A 17,828-nucleotide genomic window follows, 5' to 3' on the forward strand; every position below is an offset into this window, starting at 1 on the left:
GTTATCATCCTGGTCGATCGCCGCAGAGAGAGAATGTGATAGGAGGCGGCTCCACCAGCCTGGATGGAGGAAACTGTACTGGCCTCATGTGCCCCACTTTAAAGTGTGAAAACTGCGTTAGAGGCTTTCTGAGTGCAGTTCTGTAATTAGCACCACCGCTCCCAAGTTTTGCTCGTGCTGCAACTGCAGATGTGGTGTATGAGAAGTAGAGAGGCATTTAAGATGCTGTTATTGTGGTTCAGCTCAGTGCTAAAAGAAGACTGGAGGGATATCTCCTATCTGCAGACATTATATTAAGTCTTAGATCATTTCTGCACGAGGTCTCCTCTCAAGGTACAACTTTTCACTCTCTCCTTTTTACCTTTCTTATAAATACTTTACTCATATTTTGTTATCTTCACATGTCAAATTTCACATCTTGGTTGACGTTAGGGTTTCGGTGTTTGCAGAGCTCGTCGTGGCGGCTGCAAGCTGCAGAGAGCAAAATGTTTAGAGGCATGGAAAGAAAACCTCCAAAGACCAGATCAAATGCAGCACCGAGAACCTTCTGCAGCAACCGTCTCGGGTGATTTCAGCAGGTTTTGGTGCGTCAAATCCACCATAAGGCGGCCTTTGCATGCAGTATTGACTAAGCTGAAAACGTGCAGCTCTCTCGGTTGTTATCTTTTCTTCCCCGCTACGGAGAAGAAGAGCCGTACTCTCAACGGGAGGGATTACTAAGTAGGTCATTTAAAGAACGGGGGAGAGAATGCACTGACAGCAAAAAATGGAATTGATTCAAACGTTTGTCGAAGGGAAAAGAGAGGAAGGAAAAGAGAGCGAGGTCAATCTTTAGTGGAGGGTTCAGAGGTCAGAGGCGGCTGGAAGCTGCTTCGGGCCTCTGCACGAGACAAAGAGGAGGAAGGTGAAGAGGAGCTACGAAATATACTGTAAACCGACGTGTTCAGCTCTCTGAAACATGCGAGAGAGCGTCCCATTCCACTGCACAGGATTAGGAGTCTCCAAGACTCCCATGAGGCTCCATTTGAAGCTGGATCAGTAAACACAAGCTCCACTTGTTAATATGCTAAGCTAGTACTTCTGCTTCTTTATGCACAGTAAGCAAGATCTGCTGACTATCAAGGGCCCCAGTGGGCCTGAGACGTCTTGAAGAAAATGCCTTTTGTGATCCTCAAGTGTGAAGGCATAAATATTTTACACATTTATTTCCCAGTTCTCTGGTTTTTCGGTTGAAATCCATCAAACTGAAAACAAACATTTTGGTACAGCAGCTGCTGTGTTATCTGATGGAAACTCAGTTTGTCTCTGAGTTTCATCTGCTCTCCACCCAGCATGCAAAGATATTACAGACTCTGAACAGAAGACGACTGATGTGAACAGTTGGCTAAATGGTCCGATCAGGCAAAGAAGGATTTAAATCCCTGAGCTGTAGATGGATGTGTGGACGTGTGTTTGAGTTGTGCATTCAGGTGATTGTGTGCACTGCATTTACATAAAGTTGAGGGACTTGCAAGAGACGAACACAAAGAATTGGTCAAAAATGAAGCAGCAGAGGCCCACTAATATGTTCACTCGACGTCTCCAGTGAAGCTCCAGAAACACTGAATCACATCCCATAATAACGCAGCTCGATAGCATCTCAACTGTTTGATTAGATCCACTTCAGATAATTAGGAAATGAGATTGCTTTAAGCAACTGCTGCACATACATCATATTTTCCTAAATGTAGCTCTAAAAGACGCCTTAAAGGACAGAATTTAGTCTAAATTATGAATAAAGTGAATCAGTGCTTAAACACCTTGAGAGGTTATGCAATCATGCAATGAAAATATTGGAGAAAAGGCCCCAAAAAAAATCTCCACTCAGCCCGGCGCCGTTTGTGGTCAAGACAAACCTCCTGTGGACACATAACTCCTTTCAACAGCCTCCAGGACAGCAGAAGACGGAGTGACCGCTGGGTGGGATGTCCACACAGCATCTGGAGCTACACTCTCCCTGTTCCCACGGGACAGCGGGTGAGTGAGGGCTATCAATAACAGCGACTCGTGCAAGCTGCTCCGAGGAGGCCCCGAGCTCACAGATGCTCTGGTTAAACAAAAGGACACACTTCTCACCTCTACGCCTCTCTGTTCAAAAGGATCAGCGGGAGATGAACCGCTAACCCGGAAATGTACAAAAAGCACAGGCCTCCGTCTCTGGGGGGGGGAACTGTATTTGCTCCCACAGATGGTGGAGGCTATCTCTCTCTCTGCAGAGCCACAATAGCCACACAGCTGGAGTGTTAAACAAGCGAGTCCACTGTGTGCTCGGGTCATCCCATTGTTGTCGTCTCTGACCAGTGAGCTCAGTCTTCCTCGCTGATCGTCTGTGTGTTTGGCCTTTCAGAAGGGACTCTCTCCGCCTTCTTCAAGGCTGAATGGACTTAAAAACACATCAGGTGAATCAATAAGCACACCGAGACACAACAGAAAGAAAAAGACAGGCCGCCTCAATTAGTTGCCCGTTACTGAAGGGAGACCGCTCACTTCTCAAGCGGCTACGCCTCCAATTCTGTTTATTAAAGGCGATCAATACGTCAATCAAAAGCTCATCTATTTGTCTTCTCCTGACAGGCTGCTGTTTTCTTTTCACTGGTGGGAAGGTCTGGAGGTCCAGCAGGGACGTGCACGTGTCTCTAGATAAACACAGAATTCACTGTCAATTAGTTCTACTTCATCCTGGAATCATACAAATAATAAACTTCGACTTTTCTTTCTTTTTTTGGGGGTTATATTTGACTATTTTCCTGAACAGTGAAAACAAATTGTTGCCATTGAATATGCGATACAGGGTTCCCCGATTTAATGATGTTTGACTGAAGCAGTCTTCTGTGTAGCAGTCCATCCTATAATTAAATATGGATCCCAGATCAGACGTGCGTTGACGGGTCTTGAATACATAATCCGCGGTGATTCTAATGGTATGTTTAACGTATGTCTCCTTGTTTCTTGTCTTTAATTTGTTGTCTTTGTTGATGTTACAAATGAATCTGCTTTCTCACTCGATCTGACAATAAAGCACCATCGTCATCATTTAGAGACTCACTGAATTAAAAGTCCTCGGCGTGTAAAATACACAAACTGTCCCTTTTAAGTCGATCTATAACGGTTTCTGGACTCCTTTGTGCTTTATCTGATGTAAACGTTTTACTATTTGTTGGATCAAAGCCACAGTCAAAGCATCTCTTTGTGCAAGCAGCGCCGGGTCAGAGTTGATTCTGCTCAGGGCTAGGGCGTCACATAAGGTCGGATAAAAAGCACAAATGAAGAGATGAAATGGAAGGATGTGGGGGAGAAAGCAAGGTGAGGTGGAGAGAAGGAGATGTAATATAGGAGATTAAATTATGGGAGTGAAGGGAGGACGCATGATGAAAAGATGTGAGGTGGCAGATTAATGGCATTCAATGACAGAAGACCAGATCTAGGGAGAGAGCAAAGGAAGAGAGGAGGTGAAGGAGGCCGAGGAGAGGAGGGGAGGAGAGAGTGTGCCGAGGCTGATCATAATTGGTGTGACAGTGGGAGACGGAGCGGCGCTGTTGCTGGGTGGAACATGTGTGTTTCGGGGGGGTCGGATTGTGGGGTAAACGTGGAGGTCGATGCAGTAAGATATCAAGGCTCCTACTGTACCAGCACTCAACCGATGCCGTTATCCAAAGGGACAGAAAAGATGGTGGACGACAGTGAGCCCATACATTATATACAGTGTGAGGAGAACTCCTACGGGAATACACAGCCAGCTACTCAGAGCCCAGCAGCAGATTAAATATAGCTCACACCAGCAGATGCACATGCATACAGTACATACAGTACATACAGTACCAACTATATGTACATAGGTTGAATCGGAATAAATAAAGGTACCATTTATAACTATTCACGCAAAATAAAGTTGAAAAGAAATCCTGATTGTTGGGAAAACGACGAGGGCCCTAATCTATGACATGAAAGCTGGCGGCGAATCTGAGCCGAGCTTTTCATTCACTTTGCACTCGCAATCTGTTCTTAACGAGCGTCTGATTTACTAAGACGGAGACTAATTACGCAATCAACGACTGCGACTGTGTTTCAATGCGTTTAGCATTTTGAGCGGGAGGCTACGAGGAAAAGTTCACAGTTGGGATTTGTCTGAGATCAAGAAGCTCAGTAATGAAATCATGAAGATCCTGAAATAGAAACGCTCATTAACGGCATTCCAAATATTGATAATACAACCGAGGCTGCAGTTGAACTTCAGAGGGAGAGCATTCTCCGTGCAAAACTGATCCTCGTAAAGAGCGAGAACTTCAAATCCAGCGACACTCGTATCTCCTCCCATTTGAAACGAGGCTGAATGAATCTCTCCTCGAGTGCAGAATCTGTCAGACGGTCAGAGCTAATTACAAGAGGGCAATTCTGTTCACATGTATCGTGAGATTCCGTGCGTTGTTGCGATGCCGGAGGATGTAATGATCTTTAGAGCGGTCTGCTGAGGAAGACGATACAACAGATCGATCAGCAGCTTTCTGGTAACGTTTGGTCTGTGAAATGTTAGAGAATAGATGTCTTGACGTTGCCGAATCCAAATATGCATCTTAAATTTAGGCCAGACACTACAGGCAAAAGACGTTTTTTCATGCACTCGTCAATTTTGAGAGACTTCTTTCAGACTAGAGGAAATAAAACATCCAAAATACACATTTAGATGTTTATTTAACTATTTTGTCTTTTTGCTTCTGTAGATTCACCAAAGGTTACCATTAGATAAGGCCTAATTTGCATATTTAAACATAACATTTAAGAAACCTTGTAATACAAATAATCCTCTTACTGTGAGTGATGAGCTGGTGAAGCTTCATGGTGATCTCTATGAGTTCATGTTTGACCCTCTTCACCTGTAGAGTCTCTAAATGTCTGTAATGAACTAAACGTCTCTTTAAAAGACGTTTTCTCTGAATGAGTTTGTTCTCAGACTCTGATGATAAATCTCCACTTCAGCAGCTCTTACACACACCAAACTTTACACGTTCATTCCTCTCTATGTGCTGAAGGTTCACACAGAGGGGCTTGTTCATCCAATGTTCAGATTTGTGTTACAGAAATGTATGAAAATTAGCACATATTTAATAAGATAATGCTAAATTTCAGCAAACTTGTAATGCAAAAACGAATTGTCTTAATGCCAGTAATCAACTGTGGAGGTTTCGTGGTGATATCTGTTCGTTAAAATTAAGCCTTTTATTCCACCCAGTCGTGTGTCAGTGTCTCTGTGCTTACGCTTCATAATGAAAACACAACGCGGTGCGATCGGCAGGTCAACACACTCTGAGGGGAAGGCAGTAGTGATGATTCGGGGCTGCAGAGGAGAAGTAGGTCAGACTTAGTCGCACATTCATACACAACCTCTGACACACTCTCACACATTCAAGTATTATCTCTAATGTGTACTTGCACACACACACTGGCCCCTCGCTATCCACCACTCCCCCCCGCTGGCCCACATAACAATGACTCTGAGCACCAGTCGCTTTATTATATCTGTGTGTGAGAGAGAACCGGTGAACTCTCGTTCCAATTTGACTTTGCAAACTGGAAGTTATAAAACGACGATGCCGATAGTTTATCCTGCGAGACGCTTTGGTGACTGAACACAAGAAAGAGAATTTTGTCATTTATTTTGTCAACCTTGTTGATGCCAAACAATCCTTTGATGCCGTACTTTGAGACATTTTCTACAAAAGAAGTTCTTCAAAGTAACATCATGTTGTGGCGGAGATTACAGTCGTCTCGGTTCTCCACCGGTTTCCATATCGAATGCTGCAAACACAAGAATGTACCGAGGACTGACGACCTGTTCTGGTTGTCTTTAGAGTAAAGATGAAATATGATTTTCTCTGACACACATTTCATCTCTTGTTCATCATCTTCCTCTCTCTCTCTCTCTCTCTCCCTCTCGCAGGTTTCCTCTTCGACACCATACGCTCTGTGTCTGTAGTCTGGGACGACAAGCGCCGCTATTATCTGTAGCCAGCGGCGTTATTAATGGATCGCATACTACGCATCAGACAAAACACCGATCCAACCGTTGCCATGGGAACTGCATCCGCAGCGCCCCCGAAAAGGAGGGAGGGAGCAAGAGAGAGAGAGAGGGAGGGAAGGGGAGGAGGAGGAGAAGTGGAATGTGGAGTGAAAAACAAGAGGGGGAGGGAGAAGCAGTGGGGAGGGTGATTAATGGAGAAAGAGGAAATAGAGAAGGAGGGATGGAGGGAAGGAGGAGGAGAGAGGAGAGAGGAGCCCACTTCTATCACTCGGAAATATTTGATTCAGCAGAAAAGGTGACCTTGGTGAGGAAGACAAAGCCTCTCTCTCTCTCTCTCTCTCTCTCTCTCTCTCTCTCTCTCTCTCTCTCTCTCTCTCTCTCTCTCTCTCTCTCTCTCTCTCTCTCTCTCTCTCTCTCTCTCTCACTCTCAGCTTTTACAGGTAATCCATTTCACACATTTATTTAACAGTTTGTTGCTGTTAAATATTAATTTCTCTCTGCAGGGAAAACAGTCAAACAACATCGTTCTCTCAAAAAGAAAAAGCACAGAAACGGACGCTCTCATTATAATTAAAGGACCGTACTCGTGTGTGTGTTTTGTACTTCACATCACAGGGAACCATTTGCCTCTGTGTTTAGAGATGTTGATGTATTTTTAACACATTTCCAGGCGGATCTGTGACGATATTCTCCTTTTTCTCAGCGGAACGGGTATCGGCCATGATGGGACCAAACCACATTAAATACATTTTCTTTGTTGCATTTCCTCCATCAGTTCCAATACACATTCAAAACGTTAAGGGGTAAAAAGAGAGCAGTTATAGGATCAGTACTCGGTATAATTTGAGGTATCTGAGTTGGTATCACAAGAGAAAACGCAGCTTAAAGAGCAACATTTTGGCCTGAACATGTTGGAACTCTTCACATTTTTTTACAAACACATCCAAACCCGACCAGTTCAAGGCTGTGAAGTACGACTCATTTTAAATATAGAGCTACGCATCTCTTCCTTCCATCTCACCTCACTATTCCCGACACACTCTCACTTTCTGTGTTTCCTCGTCTGATCTCAATCCACTCCTTTTTTTTTAGACCTCAACCTTAAAGCAGTCCGGCTTAGCCGCCCCCCAAATCCCTTCTGCAGCGTCAGGAGGAGACGGGGGGGCTAAACGTTCAGGTCTTCAGGGAAAAGGGAGGCAGGAGGCAAGGGCAGAAACAGAACATGACCACATCACTCCGACAGATCAATGAAGGCCTGTGCACCGCATGCTACTGCTGACTCATACTGTAAGAGAGGGGAGGAGGGAGGTGAAGGAGAGGGAGAGCGAGTGGGAGGGAGACAGGGAAGGACAAAGGCTGGTGGTGGAGGTTAGAGGAGAGTAAGAACGGATGAACGGACACTTGAAGACAGATATGAGCGAGGTAAACCTATAAATATCTGTCACAGAGACAGATGTGGACGGTTCAGATGTGGGGGAGGACGTCCTCATGCTCAAGAATATGAATCACCAAGGGATGCAACTAACTTTGATTCATTTCACTGTTTCCTAATCCAGTGGTTGCCAGCCTGACATTATTACAGTGTGATTAAAAAAAGAAGCAAAATGCTGTAAAAAGATTTGGTTGTTTCTTTTTCTAACTCTTGGTGGTTTAATATATGGCAACATGCCTGTAAGTCAGTAAACAATGTTGGATTGGTGCATCCCTAATTCCAGGCAGCCGTTGGTTTCCACATGGTCGCCCCATCTCAGGATGACTTGTAATAACCTTCAGGCTCTCTTAAGGACGGCGTTTACATTCGTCCAGGACGTTGGTTTAGAAATAACTGCCTTCCCAGCAGCCTCGGCTGTACTTTGTGTTTACTGCCACTGAACAAATGTTAGCATGCTAATACGCTAAACTAAGATGGTAAACGATACACCTGATAAACATCAGCATGTTGTCATTGTCACGGTGCAAATGTTAGCATGCTGACGTTAGCATTTTGCAGCCTCACAGAGCTGCTGACACGGCTGAAAGACGCTCTCCTGTTTCCTCTGAAAGACTTCATAGTTTTACTACTTCAGTATTCAGAGTGCAAAATCACACTTTGATTGCTCCGGCTCACCGTTAATCTTTTGTTTCGTCCATAAAATGTAAGAAAACAGCGTCCCAAAGTCCAATTCCCTCTTATTACTATTACTTCAATGTTTTACTGCTATGTGTGCTCCGTCACTGTTTATCTGTGCTCTGCTGCACGCCGGACGTCCCTCAGCGGGACAATAAAGAACTGAACTGACATCTTCAACCATCTAGAAACACAAAGATATTTCATTTAAAATGATATTAATCACAGAAAAACAACAAATAATTTGAAAAGCTGTAAAAGCTGATAAGCTGAATATTGAACCTCGAAACATTTTAGTAACGAATAAAATGCCAAGTGCACAAACTGTCATGTCAGCATTTCATGTTTACTTTTCTACCGTAAAATTGTGTTTAAACTTTTTATTTCGGTTTTAATACAGTTGCTTGTGATTTGTCAACATTTTACATTCAACTATAATTTTTTATTTTTTATAGAAAATCTTCTCAAAGTCAATATTTCAGTCCGGTATCAAAAAAGACCTGATACTGAAAGTCAGGTGTTGCATTGTAACTTGTGAAATGATGAACAAATGAATTCATTCCATCAACATTTTCTGTCCATCAATCAGTCAACCAGTCTGCTCCAACATGCACAGAGTGGACAGCAAGGGTTAATCAAATCCTGTCAATGACTCCCGACACACACACACACACACACACACACACACACACACACACACACACACACACACACACACACACACGCACACACACACACACACACACACACACACACATACACGATCAATCCACTGCTCAGGGGTTTTTTCATTAGTCACCGTGGACACTGACAGCAGTCGGCGGAGCTGTTGCTACAGAAACAATCCTCGGTGCTTTTTCTCAGAAACCTATTCCAGCCGCTTACACAACGCAGGAACAACAACGGCGTGAAGACAGAGGAGGTTATGTGAACCGGGGATTTACAGGAGTCGGTTACAGGGAAACTCAGTAATCAGGTCACGACTGACACAGAGCAGGAGAGAGAAAATGTCCCGAACAACAAGAACACACTTCGCACAACGTTAACACGATCTAAACACATTTAACGTCACTTTGACCCGATAAAAACATCCCACTTTCCTTCAGTAACGAGAACATTTCTGCATCAGAATGATGTTTTGTTGCTTTTTGAAGGAGCGAAATCTTGTAAACTGCAGCGCAACACCTGCGTGAATGAATAATTCAACACGGAGCTATTTTTACATTCACATCTCAGAGGGAAAGGTGTGAAGCAGAGTGGAAGTGTGTGATGGACAAATAGAAACGTTGGTGAGCTGAATGAGTAAAAACGCATTCACAGACTCATACAGCCACAAGACATTTGAAGATATTGGGCATTGGTCATCGTAGTGGTGAAATGAGCTGGAAGTATCTACCCTGATGAGCGGTGGTGGACTCCTCTTCATGCAGAGGAAAGGTGCTTCAACGCTTCCTTCTTTAGTGTAAAGAAACACTGGACCATCGTTTACAAAGCCATGGAGATAATGCCGTCCTACAAGCGGTCAATCCGTCAATAACATCCGCACCACAGACACGGGGCCCTGGAAAGGTCCGGTTCACGGGGCCCTCCCCAAAACTGCTTTACAAATGAGCGAATAGTTCGTTTAGATCAGGACGTTTATCAGGTCACGTGGCCGGCCGACGAGGGGATGTTTGTTGATGTGGGACAAAAAGTTCAACTAGAACAAGTAACTTTTGTCTTTGCCGTGAACAGAAGAAAGAACCTGAACCCGTCTGACCTCCACAGGTCAACAAACAGGACCCTGAAGCTCTAATGCAGGACTTACAGTTCTCTACGATGCATCAGCCAGACCCACAGCTTCTATGTACCTCCTGAAGTTCAAGAACATTTAGTTTCCTTTTGTGTGTGTGTGTGTATAAGTCAATGTGAGCCGAGGTGACACAGTCGTCCTCCCCTGGGATTAAACCACAGGATGAAAGTCATGCATGAAATCACCTCGTTCACACACATGGTGTTGCTGGAGCTACCGTTTTAGATTATGTTTTTTGGAGGGTTGTGAGAAGAAATATGAATTCAAGGAGTCTCACGTTTCCTGCTGATGTGCAGCTATAAACCATTTGTAAGCTGCTTGTACTGGTACTCGTTAACACTGGCTAAATATTGTGATACGACACAATTAACAGCGTGTGACAGCATCTGAACTTGAGCTGGAGGATCATTTGAACCTTTTTAAAACATACAAAGAAAGAGTGAAATGAGGAAAGACGAGCAGATTTACTGCAGTGAGACCAACGTCGTGTGAACTGATCTCAAGTTAAATAAAATGAACACGAGGAAGAGATTCTTCATCGTATCTAAACACATTCTGACTCTCAACTTGTCAAACACAAGCGCTCGTTCAGACTCGTACCCTTTTCAGGAGAGGAGATGTTTCATCATGAAACATTTAACTCAAGCGACCGGGCGTTTGGTTATAAAGACAACACGCCGACATGTAGGAAGAGTGCAGTAACAAGCATCAACAAGCAAATTAGAACAGATGAATATACTCATGACATCTGGGTACATTGGGAATAAAAGCTCGTCTTTATAATCCTATTTAAAAACAGGCAAACATTTTTGGTAATCAAGAGGAGAGGATTTCTTGTTTTTTCGCGTGACAGACTGAAGAGTGTTGGCTCTGCTATTCTGGCAGCAGACGGAGGGAGTGCTGCAGTCAATGCTGCGTAACGCGCATGTCACACACACACACACACACACACACACACACACACACACACACACACACACACACACACACACACACACACACACACACACACACACACACACACACACACACACACACACACAGAGAGACAGGGAGGGAAGGGGGGGGGGGCTCTGTCTCTTCTAAATATAGGCCTCAACAGCAGCACGGCCTTAAATATTTCATTGCCTCCTCTCCAGAAATGAAGAAGGAGGGGATCCAGGGGAGGAAAAGGGGGGAAGATTGAGAGAGAGAGATGAGGAAGTGGAGGGGGGGGTTCATGAGAGTGAGATCAGTACAAAAGAGGTAACAGTCAAAAATAGGAAGCAGAAAATAACGGCACAAAGGAGGGGAGCATGAAGGATGGAGGGAGAGAGGGAGGGAGGGAGGCTGAAGGCATGGGAATCTAATCCCCGCCTCCCTTTTATGCAAAATAAGAATGAGGTATTTCTGAATCTCTCCAGACAACTGGTGCGTGGCCGATAAGAAGGTTATCTTCTTATGCACGGGACGCCGGAATCTCTGCGTCGCTTCAGTTCGAAGCGACTTGCTAACGTATTGATAAGTTTCTGCATTTTTTTTGTTCTAAAAAAAAGAGAAGCAGCCTTGACACTATCTCAAACATTAAAACCAGTCCAGTCCTTAGCAAAAAAAAAAGAATTAAAAAAAAAAAAGATTAACGCCAAACAGATTTGGAAACTGTCTTAAACCTCCAGCATCCAGTCGCAGCTACGAGGAGAGGAGGGTTTACTCCCGGCGGCGGTGTCACTCTGCTTTGGCCTCGCTGTCACTTAGACGAGGATAAAGTGTTGCTTTTGTTGCTGCTGTAAGCTGCCCCCCCCCCACCTCCACCCCCCTCCCGTCTCCCCCCCTCGCTCGCTGCTGTGCATGTTGTGCACTGTGCAGCATGTTGAAGGAGAGATAAAGGTTAAAGCCACATCTGCAGGGAGCTGCAGCGGTGGGGACGCTGCACGCGGAAGATCACGCAGCGCGGACACACAAACGCCAGCGCGGCCGCGTGCAGATTGCTTCTCAGGAATTCCCCCCCCCCCCCCATGCATTCACACACACACACACACACATTTCAGCACATGCCGGCATGCTCTTTGTTCTGTCAGGGTTGTTTCGGTGATGGATGAGTCGGCAGCATGCGACGCACATGGGACGGTCATTACACGAGGCCCGGGCCTTTCTCAGCCAGACACCTATACAGAGAAAATGGGCTCCACAATGGAACAAGATACCATCACAGGATGGCGAGGACGGAGCACACCTAGACTACACACACACACACGAGGCTACACACACACACCGAGATAAGCAGACACATCTGTCTGCATGCACAAACACTGTCTCACACACACACACACACACACACACACACACACACACACACACACACACACACACACACACACACACACACACACACACACACACACACACACACACACACACACACACACACACACACACACAAATCAGTTCATGAGCCAGACTATTGTGGAGCAGTGGGTTCACTAATCAGTCATCTTGAAAGATGTTGTGATCTAGAATCATGCGTCATGAAAACAGATAATCACGGCAGCAGAAGAGATCTGAAAACAAATGACTTCTTGTTTTTTTACTCGCTGATCTGAATTCCCCACAATGTTTTGGTGGAACTCTTCCACGGCTCCATTAGTGGGATTACTTTACTACAAGATTGTTTGTTTATTTTGGATTTACAGAGTTCTGGTGTTGACATGTTTCTTGTTGAATGTGTTGATGTGGATTTGGGTTTTATGTTTGCTGCTCTTGGAGCTAAGAAATCGATATGGCAACGACGGTCAGAGACTGAAACATCCCTAAATAACTATTGGATGGACTACAGTGAAATGTTGTTCATGCTCCCCAGAGGATGCATCCTAATCACGTTGTCGTGATCCCCTGACTTTGCTTCTAACGCCACCGGTGACATTTGTTATTTTAAATGAAATATCTACTATTGGACAGATTGGTACAGATATTCATGATCCCCTGAGGATAAATAATACAAAATCAGGTCATTTCAATTTGTCCAATACTTTTTTAATGACTTTTTATGAGCAAAGACATGCAAAACTAATTATATTTCTCAGCTTCACCTTTCTGTTTAGTACCAATTAGATGCTAAGCTAAGATGGTGAGCATGAAGCCTCACATCGCTGGAGACTCATCCACATTAGAATTAATAGAGATTAGAGATGACAACAATAACATCTCGTGGGGAACAAAAATCCCAAAAGAATTACATTTTAAGAGATGTTGAGAATTGACTCAGCTCTTAAGACACTTCTGCACGGCCTTTAGTATTTAACGATGGTGCTTTCTGCTTGGTGCCACAACAACACAAGACATGAATCACCCTGTTATTAGGCCTGAATGAAATAATCACAGGATGAAGCGGTGAATGAAGCAGGTAGGAGGGGAATCTAGTTATCTTTACAGCTGGATTTAATGACAAATCAGTTCCAATCAGTCAAATAAAGTAGAAAGGACAAAAAGTTCAGGACTTACAGTTCTCTACGGTGCATCAGCCAGACCCACAGCTTCTATGTACCTCCTGAAGTTCATTTAGTTTCCTTTTGTGTGTGTGTGTGTATAAGTCAATGTGAGCCGAGGTGACACAGCCGTCCTCCCCTGGGATTAATCCACAGGATGAAAGTCATGCATGAAATCACCTCGTTCACACACATGGTTTTGCTGGAGCTACCGTTTTAGATTATGTTTTTTGGTTGTGAGAAGAAATATGAATTCAAGGAGTCTCACGTTTCCTGCTGATGTGCAGCTATAAACCACGTGTAAGCTGCTTGTACTGGTACTCGTTAACACTGGCTAAATATTGTGATACGACACAATTAACAGCGTGTGACAGCATCTGAACGTGAGCTGGAGGATCATTTGAACCTTTTTAAAAACGTACAAAGAAAGAGTGAAGTGAGGACAACAAGGACAATATTAACCTGATGGTGAGAGGAAAGACGAGCAGATTTACTGCAGTGAGACCAACGTCGTGTGAACAAAAGGAAGAGATTCTTCATCGTATCTTAACACATTACATTACACGTACAGCTTCCGCTTGTTGCATGCATACAGAGCCTTTCAAAACACTTTTCCAGCGTAGGTTAACTTAGTTTTTTAGATTTACCTCCACAACAAAACTACTTGGTAAGGTTTATGAAAAGCGACTGATGGCTTCAGGGACTTAGTCTATTTATGTTTTCTCTGCTTAGGAACAAAATGAATTCCGGCCTTCACAGGATCCTGTCCTGGAGAAATCGGCTGAGCTCAGCTGAAATGAATATTCGGGTTCAAGTGAGGACAGCTGACCGTGCACTCTATCCGCCCCATGATCCTGCTGCAACAGGTCACATCAGTCTTTTTTCACTTGTAAAGAAATGTCCTCGTTATTTTAGACTACATCTGGTTCTGTAACACTGCTGGAAGTTAAACTAAATGAAGAGCACTGGGTTTAAGCGGGGACAACATGCTCTTGCAATAAATAGAAAATATGATGAGGCCTCTATCCTCTCCTTCCTGTCAACCACAGTGAATTTAATCAGCAAACTACAGTCCATGTTTTAAAGCATTTTCAGACATTCAACACCATTTCAACGGTTGAAAATATCAAGGTACCTCAGCTTCTACCTCCGCTTGTTGCCCATCACTTACCTCTTGAAGTGGCTAAGTAGGGTGCCGACCAGCTCCCCGATGCGGCTCTCGTTGGCGGGCACCATGGCCTGCAGGCACACCACGAGATCCCTGCTGTCCTTGGTGTGGAACACAACCAGCTGGTCCTTCCCAGGGGACACGCTCACGCCCGTCACCTGGGACAGTGTGGAAGAGAGGGGACACACAATTAAACACAGATACACATGTACATAGGGTAGATAAACACAAATACACCACATACATGGACACACAGAGGCACATGCACATCGGGGAGTTTGAACCCAAAGGACGTGAATTGACTGGGGTCGCTGCACCAGGCTACTTCTACACGTTTAACTTTCACTGGAAGTAAAAGAAGGAGACCTGCTGTATTTGGAGTGCAGACTGTTAATAAGAAGTGGACGTAGTCGTCGTGACGTCACCTATTGGTTTGTTAAGTACAGTCTTGAAGCCGGGAGTTTGGCATTTTGGCCGTTGCCATCTTGGATTTTGGCTGACGTCATGTTGGCTGTCGTCTCTGGTAGAGACCTGTCAATCACCGTGTAGCCCCGCCCTAAAGCATACTCTGCTTTATGGTCTGTTTGACTCTAAATGGACCATCATTTACTAAATGAACATCATGCTGTATTGAAGAAGACTTGAAACTAGAGATTGAGACCATAAACTCATGTTTACAATGTTTACTGAGGTAATAAATCAAGAGAGAAGTAGAATCATTTTCTCATAGACTTCTATACAACCAGAGGAGTCGCCCCCTGGTGGACATTAGAGAGGATGCAGCTTTAAGACACTTCAGCATTGGCTTCACTTTTCAGAATTGGAGGTTGCCGCCTAATTTTGAGTATCAAGCAGATCGTTTGAGTGGGAGACCAAAAACCTTTTGATGTAAACATGTTCGTCAACTCAAAGAACATAAAAATCATTTACAGTACAAGAGCTTTCAGAACATCCAATCCAATGATGTTGTGATTAACTTGAAGCATTATATAATAACCTACTTTAGAATGAAGTTGTTTTTATTTTACATGCTACATCAAGGTTACATTGTGTGTAAAGAGCTTTTCACATTGAAACTGAGCCAAAGCAAACACTGTTCTGGTGTGCTCAGTATCTCGTTTCTGGGGTTTCTCCCACTCAAGGCCTAAATCAGCACTTGCAGTAATGATTCATTGATTAGCGTCCCAAAGGTCCAATCGAATTTTTCCACTCAGAGCCCCCAAACGTCACAACAACAGAGAGCCGCCAGGCTGAAAGGGGAATCCCAGTTTTGCGGTCAAACTGTTTTGCTTAACAGGCCTTCAAAGGAGACAACAGGAAGAAACCAATATATCCTCAGGTAAACACATCTCAGGAGGAAAAGGAGCTCATTAAAACCCTATTCCTTTGTTTTTTACACCATTATCTCTCTTCCTTTTAGCTTTCCTCCGTCTCCTTTGTCATTCCCTGCCTTTCGGTATACCAGCCATTTATTTCTCTCTTAATTTGTCTTTCCGAGCTGAACTGTGGCGCTGCGTGTTGAGGAAACAGCCACAGGGCAGCCAGTCAGGGGCATTAACATCCACTCACCGGACCGCAACGCCCAGACAAACTCTCCATCTGGTGCAGGACGGGCAGAGACAGGTTGCATCCGCCGGCTAAACAACAGAGCTAGCTTATTTAGCTCCAACATGACGCCTGTGACTGCGAAAAAACAAACACTTCACCGTAATCACCGTGAATTAAAGCCTAAAGCCATGCCTCTCTGTCTGGCAACCCACCCGCAGTTAATTACATGGAGCCGATTACATTTACATTTATATTAAAGGCCTAATTGATTGGAACGACGGTCGGTGTTCTAATGAGTTGGGTAATGATACATTCGGATTCATTTCCGTGTCTAATTTTTTTTTGGTGTCTTGATTCCCCAAATCAGTTTTACCCCGAGTATGAAATGTGTCGGAGGCATTTATCTGCCCAGCCATCTGTTCAGGTGCTCGTCTGGCAAATCTGAGAAAACCTGAGGAGGATGTTTTTCATTACTGCAGTCCAACTCATTTGTGTTGAAACCTAAAAGGCTCCTACACACTGAGATGATGGGGATCTTCCAGGCTTATATACGACATCAAATTAGACATGTTAGATTGTGCAATATATATTTCAACCAGGTCTTTATTTGTCTTATGGGATAGTAAACTGAATATCTTTTGGTTCTCGACTGCTCGTCGGACAAAACATGCACTTTGAAAATGTAAATCACCTTTGACTTCACGATATTGTGATGGACATTTTCACTATTTTCTTATAGTTCATGGACAAAATGACTCATCGAGAAAATAATCAGCAGCTTAGTTGAAGTCTTAATTACGGAAAAAATGTGAAACAAATGGTAACGAACACGTGTCACCATGTTCTGTAAACGAGTTTGAATGTATGATTGTGATTGAGGGATTGCCTCCACACGGCTCTCAACATGGCGACGGCTGAGCCAGCTGCTAGAAGCTAAAGGTGCTAACAGCGCTAATGGTACAAACTACGGCAACAGTGCTGACAGAGCTAACAATATTAGCCTGGGAGGGAGCTGCAGGGTGGGTGATACATTATCAGCGTTATCCGCCGTATGAGAGCAGTGCAGAGAAGCTGAAACTTCAAACTGAGCGCCGGTGGACTCGTCTTGCAGATTGATCTTGCATCAAATATTTGGATTACCAAATTAAAAACAGATTTTCACGTTTCTCTCATGACTTTAGTCGACAGCAGACATTCACACGCTGTAAAAGGGCCACGTGTTCTTTTCTTTCTATTACACGACTAAATATATCAGAGAAATGTGGGATTCTGATGCATCTCACAGCCGTGCTATGTTGTCTTTGTAAATCACACTGAGTGGCTGAAGGAGGACATTGCTAATTTACATATTTGTTTGAGGAGGACTACACCAAGTGTTGCATTTAGAAAAGCCGTGTTCCTAAACAGTATACACACACACACACACACACACACACGTGGGTGTATTTTGGTGAAAGCACTTGCGAGAGAACTACTTAACAATATGACCACAATGGTTTCGGTCGAGTGCTCTCTGGTGTGATCCCCTCTGCTCCGCAGTCATCATAAGGTCATAACATGTACGGCAGGTTCTCTCGGTGTATTCTTACAGGAACAAATTATCGGTTATATAACACATCCCCACAGTCCTGTAAAGATAGAAGGGGGGAATAAGCAGCGGGAGCAAAGTGTGATTAAATGAATATGATATAATGAGC

General features: G+C 44.1%; 1 protein-coding gene across 1 annotated transcript in view; it reads right to left on the reverse strand.

Annotated features, from left to right (window-relative positions):
• Window positions 1–17,828, reverse strand: part of myo1d (myosin 1D) — an 81,331-nt gene that overhangs the window by 8,931 nt on the left and 54,572 nt on the right. Inside the window, exon 21 of the mRNA XM_079182361.1 lies at window positions 14,587–14,741. Coding sequence (XP_079038487.1) covers window positions 14,587–14,741 — 155 coding nt within the window. The remainder of the gene's footprint in view (window positions 1–14,586; window positions 14,742–17,828) is intronic.

The sequence above is a fragment of the Pholis gunnellus genome, assembly GCF_910591455.1.
Source record: "Pholis gunnellus genome assembly, chromosome: 21".
Lineage (NCBI taxonomy): Eukaryota > Metazoa > Chordata > Actinopteri > Perciformes > Pholidae > Pholis > Pholis gunnellus.